This window comes from Ostrinia furnacalis, unplaced genomic scaffold (genome assembly GCF_004193835.3).
Source record: "Ostrinia furnacalis isolate ACB-3 unplaced genomic scaffold, ASM419383v2 OfSCF6932, whole genome shotgun sequence".
Lineage (NCBI taxonomy): Eukaryota > Metazoa > Arthropoda > Insecta > Lepidoptera > Crambidae > Ostrinia > Ostrinia furnacalis.
The window spans coordinates 209,736-215,934 of NW_021137171.1; the positions used below are offsets into that span (position 1 = coordinate 209,736).

The 6,199-nt window shown below is 37.0% G+C and overlaps 1 protein-coding gene across 1 annotated transcript; it reads left to right on the top strand.

Annotated features, from left to right (window-relative positions):
- Positions 1 to 900: 900 nt before the first annotated feature.
- Positions 901 to 3,152, top strand: zen (zerknullt). Its single transcript, XM_028318572.1, has 3 exons — positions 901 to 1,686; positions 1,933 to 1,999; positions 2,092 to 3,152. Exons 1-3 carry the CDS (start codon positions 1,018 to 1,020, stop codon positions 3,024 to 3,026), a joined length of 1,671 nt encoding a protein of 556 aa, XP_028174373.1. The 5' UTR covers positions 901 to 1,017; the 3' UTR covers positions 3,027 to 3,152.
- The last annotated feature ends 3,047 nt before the right edge of the window (positions 3,153 to 6,199 follow it).

The following is a 6,199-nucleotide window of genomic DNA, read 5'->3' on the forward strand; positions in this document are numbered from 1 at the left end:
ATATGGTAACCTGTATTTTGTAGGGAATATTATTTTACACTAGACATGAAGAATATGGTCTCAATGTACTGCCTACCTTCAGTGGTAACATCAAGGTAATAATTAGTTAACTAAAAAGCAAGAAATAAGTAAAATTTTATTAAAAAAAATAAAACCGACTCCAAAAAACCTACACTAAAAAGTAGAATATTAATAATTCGTCCTAATAAATAAGTAGGTAATTAGTAATTATTTTTCTACTTTTTAGTGTAGGTTTTTTGGAGTCGGTTTTATTTTTGTTAAATATGGTAATACATTTCCCCAAGAATGAATTACCTATTTTATGCAACCTAAAAGATGGAACATACTTATTATACATAGAAAACACCCAGTCCAATACAAACAAATATGTTCATGCACACAAATGTTTGTACTGTGCGGGAATCGAACCCGCTTACCTCCGGAATAGTAGTCCGTTTCGAACCACTACACCAAACGGCCGACAAATAGAAATTGTTAACCAAGTAAGTAGGTAGTAATTAAATAAAAAATAAATTATAAATAAATAAATAATCAAGCAGCGGTATCTGTATCATTGCGTTTCGACACAAGAACACAGACTTCTTGCACTGAGTGCATTTAAAGGACTCCGCAAAACCTACGTCACATACGTTACTCATAAATATATTTAAAATAGATGATATCACACTGCATAAGTAAAATTTTGAGTTATTCCGGATAAGTGATTGTGACAGGCATTTTAGCTACCGAAACAGATTTTTAGTATTATCTTTGGGTCACTATCGGAGGTACGGTATGTGTCTTATCGGTCGCACACGAACAAACTGGCTCCGTTACCCTCACGCACACTAATGCAAAAGTCATTACCAAATTAACGACAATCAGGTGAAGAAAAAAGCATTTTGTAAACAAGTCTCAATGGGCACAGTCGCTTGGGTGCTTAGTGATAATGTCATTATAAATAACGATCCTACTGCCGCAGTATAGTGTTTAGAGTGATTGGTAAAAGTGTAAAGAATGACATCCGTGAACCCTTCCTCGCCGAGCCTGCATTCAGATCAAGATTTAGATGACTCCAGGGATTCCACCTCTTCCGGGTTTTCCAGCACAGTTATACCGAAATACGTTTCAAGTCATTTGACTGACGCTTCTTCAAAGAATGACTGCAAAGTCGCCGCAGTGACATCCCATGGTGTTGAAGATATTCTATCAGATGGTGTTAATTACAGTGCTAGTGATAATGTGTTCTCGGATTGCAAAACAGAAGTGTTGCCCTCATTACCTCATTCATTTGTGCAAGACGAATCGATGTACAACTCAAGAGATTCGACAGGATTTAGTATTCACGATATACTGGGACTGAATCAGTCGTACCAGGTTGTTAATATGCAAGAAGACATGGAGCCTAGATACGACTATCAGATCGCAAATTACGAGACTATTAGCAACAGCCCCAATAAGAACCATGGATCTGGAACTGATGAGTTGGTTTCCGACGATTGTATAGACAAGGCCGATAACATGTTCACATCTGCCTCAATACCAGTCGTGAACCAAGTCGCTTACAACAGAAACTATGCAGCTAATGAACCTGTTAGATATCATTCTCGAAGCGGTCTAGACAATGATATTGCTAAAGATCCTGGAAAAGAAGTTAACTTGAATGAATCCAGTTTTCCCGGTCAGGTAAACAACGTTGCAAACAAAATTCAACCTTAATGTAGTGTTTACTAACGTCACAATGCTGCTTTTGTTGCCAGTAGTGAATGTAGTGATTTTACCACAAAATAACCGGATTGATAATGGAAAATTAATATTGTCGACAAAAGCAATTAATACTGGTAGAAGTAGAACTGATAGAAGTATGTACTGTATTTTGTTACCAACTGTTGTCAAAGGTGCACGCATTTAAAATTATAAATTTGATTTCAGACATCCACATGGAATTCTAAATCTTCATCGAGTAGTTCAATTCTAAGAAACTCATCATTATCCAACGGTAATTATTTTTTATTGTTTTGTTTTTATGATTAGTTGCAAGAAGTAACTCTCAAATATTTATTAATTTCTTTTATGTCTGTGTATTTCTAGACATGTCGACTGATTCATCGCCCTACCAAAAGGGTTTTACCAAACGTGCTCGAACTGCTTATACAAGTTCACAGCTGGTTGAATTAGAAAATGAATTTCATCAGAACCGATACCTGTGTCGACCAAGACGGATAGAACTTGCAACTTATTTGCAACTATCTGAACGGCAAATAAAGATATGGTTCCAAAATCGCCGGATGAAATACAAAAAAGATAACAAACACAATAAGCCGTCGTCGTCGGTGGATGATAGCAGCCCCTCGAGCTCTAAGGAATTATCGCCATCTCAAGACCACAAGATGAGTCACGGAAGAAGCTGTAGCGGCCACGATAGACATCGACGACTTCTAACTGACAGCCACGCGAGTCACAAAGTGTACCATTCCTCCAGCGAGACTATATCAAGACCTCCAGACTACGCATCAGTGGGTAATCTAAAATCCGTCATCAAAGGCCCTCAAAGCACTATCGAGTTGCCGTCGTACACTCCAAATCTGAGTTATTCATCGTATTACACCGCAGGAACTGGCAGGCCTACTTACTCACCCATGTCTGAGGTTTATCGGTACACGACTGATGAGTCATTGCAGCCGAATTCTAACTCGTTGTCAACGCTCGCTTCAGATAGCTACGTTCCGAACGGTGTCAACTTGAAACTAAATGACGATTTGAATAGATACGCAGCAGGATCCGCTTACTACAGTCCGTTATCGTCGAGCCTGGTGATGCATCCTCCAACATCGGACTCGTATGGATTTAGTTCTTCAATTTCATCCGTACCGGCACCGACATACGAAGATGCCAGTCTTCAACCAAGGTCTTCAACTTTGCCATTGACAACGGACCCGTACTTCTCATACTTAACGGCGGCCCCTGAAGCAACTAGTCACTCATCAACTCCTAGCAGCAAGTATTCTTCTTACATATCTTTATGAAGGTGCAATCATGAACATTAAGGGCCTTACCACAAAAAGTGAAACATTGAAAACTAGTGTTGGGAACCGATAGGTGGATCAACATTTTTTTAATAATTTTACTGTCTATGTTTTTTTTTACTTTTTAGGGTTCCGTAGCCAAAATGGCAAAAACGGAACCCTTATAGTTTCGTCATGTCCGTCTGTCCGTCTGTCCGTCTGTCCGTCTGTCACAGCCGATTTACTCGGAAACTATAAGTACTACAGTGATGAAATTTGATGGGAATATGTGTTGTATGAACCGCTACAAAATTATGACACTAAATAGTAAAAAAAAGAATTGGGGGTGGGGCCCCCCATACATGTAACTGAGGGATGAAAATTTTTTTTCGATGTACATACCCGTGTGGGGTATCAATGGAAAGGTCTTTTAAAATGATATAAAGTTTTCTAAAAAACATTTTTCTTAAAGTGAACGGTTTTTGAGATATCAGCTCTCAAAGTCGTAAAAAGTATGTCCCCCCCCCTCTATTTTTATAACTACGGGGTATAAAATTCTAAAAAAAATAGAGGTGATGCATGCAAATTAACTCTTTCAACGATTTTTGGTTTGATCAAAGTATCTCTTATAGTTTTTGAGATAGGTTGATTAAATTGACATAATAAGTTTATTATATTTGCTGCTACGGAACCCTTTGTGCGCGAGCCCGACTCGCACTTGGCCGGTTTTTTAATATCTTTTCATAACTTTTGTTTCAGTTGATTTTTGATTGTGTTTTTGATAGCTGTCAGTGGCTTTTTGGGCAAATAAAGTTCCTTGAACTGAACAAGGCTGCTGTTCTTTACATCTTGAAAAGCATGGAAACTTCATTTTAAACTAGTGTTCAATGCGCGTTTACGAATTCGTATTTTTTAATACGGGGAAAGTTTAACAGCTTTCCAATCCGCCCTGATAATGCTGATGCAAAATTTAAGATACCTAGTGTAAAGAATGTAGTAATACATTATTATTTTACCTACTTAGGCTGAGTTGCACCATCTTACTTTATTTAGTCAAACTCCATACAAAAAACACCGGTTGTTGTTATATGTGATAATTACGGTTAAAGTGAGTTGGTGCAACTCAGCCTTACTCTACTTAATGTAAAAATATTACACAGATTAATAATTATTATTTTTAAGTAGTTTAACGTTACATCTACCTCTTTTGATATGTTTTAAGTATGAGTTGTTGTATTATAAAGGTGTATCCTATTCTACTTATTATTATAAAACATTCAAGTATTTTCTAATGTTTCATATGATGGGTAACTATTACTTATGTATATTTTATAAATCGCAGTCATTAGTTAATAGGGCTTTGACGCATTTAGAAACAATGTCTCTTGATTAGCAAATTGTAATGTACTTGTCACGTCACCAGATTATTTTTAAAATGTTGTTATACCAAAGTGTTTTTGTAAAATAAAGTTACGAATTGTAAAAATTGCCAGAATATTCATTTCTAATGATATTAGCGACGATTAGTCATACTAAGCTTCCGTACATACCGAATATCCTGTCGTATGTCTGATAATGTTTCCAGGGGACAGCAGTCGGCCCTCCCTTTGTGTACAAACCACTAAATTATACTAATCCCCAGCTGCTACAGAGTGTTCTTTAACTGGGTCACTGTAGGATTATTCTATAGATAAACGTGAAACAAGAACTATCTTAGCCACACGGTACGTACTTGCCTGGTACATAGTTACTACATTTGTTTCCTTTTTTGTTAAGTTTCCCATTATATTGAAGGCTAGTTTTAGAAAAGGGGTTTCGTTAATGTCACATAATTTAGCGTTGTGGCTGTCCTCCGCTAAACTCACGATGTCATAAATTCAGCTTAGACTTAGATGGCGCTACAATAACAACAACTCTTTGGAATTTGGTAAGATTTTAACTTAATACTAATCGTCTGTTTTTAGCTTTCATTATTAAGAAAAAGTAGATAGGTACTTGTACCTAACTGTAATAAAACAACTGTACAAAATAAACACTGACAACAGTGACTGAGAATTGCGCTGTTTTTTCTCAACACGTGCATTTATGTCTCGAAGCAGTGGTAGGGTTAAAGTAATACTGAAACTTGTAAAAGCGGCAAAAAAGAGAGTATCGTATTTTTTTTATAAATTAGATGTGGCGAAGCCTTCAGGACAGGTAAGCTTGTAAATCGAATGATGTACTTACAAATTATGTTAAAACCACGTATGAAGAAGCGCAGTGTAGGACGTCCACCCGCATGGTGGACCGACGACCTCATGAAGGTAGCGGGAAGGCACTGGATGCAGGCCGCCACCAACCAGCATATCCATCGCACGGATGACGGCAAGTAATTTTAATTAAATGATTTTTAATTTTTATTTTTCATCTTCTATTTATAGGGCATTTATGTATCTTCAAGATTGCTGTGTTGGCCTCCGTACTTAGGTAAGTAATTCTGAATTTTTGGAATCATTGTTGCCAGTTATAAAGACTTCTCATCTTTACACCCTGAGTGTCATGCGTAGTGTCCTTAATTTAGACTTTCCTTTGTTCAGTTGTGAAGGCAGTCAAGTAGATGGCTATGGTCTGACGGTCTTGGCTGCAGCTTTATGCGGTCAACGCTCCATCTTTCAAATACTTTCAATACTCACCTTTAACCACCTATAATACCTTAATTTAGAATGATAAAACCTTTTCACTTTTAAATTCAATATTTGGATGAGACACTATAACTTACGCGATTGAATCCGCAAGCAGGAGGCTAGTTAATAGTTAAATATATAATATACAAAATAATAATATTACCCCTAATAATTTAATTCCATTAAACTGATTCCAGGAACAGTGGATACAATCAAAACGCGATCCTCGGACGCGTTAGTAAAACAAATGATAATGGAATGAATAAACACAAAGACGAATAAGCTTAGGGACTACATTAATCCGGCATAACTCAAACTAAACTGCGGCCCCGGACTACGGGGCTAGAGATGTGGGTTTATCGATATTTCTTTCGATACTGATAGTTTATTAAACAGCACGAACGAACAGCTAGAGTACCTTCTGTACTCGTCACTCTGCCTGGTAAAGCTGGAAAAGCTCTTAAAGCTACAAGTCCCTTATCAAAGCAAAAACGAAGTATTATAAAATAATGTTACATTAATTACTAATGG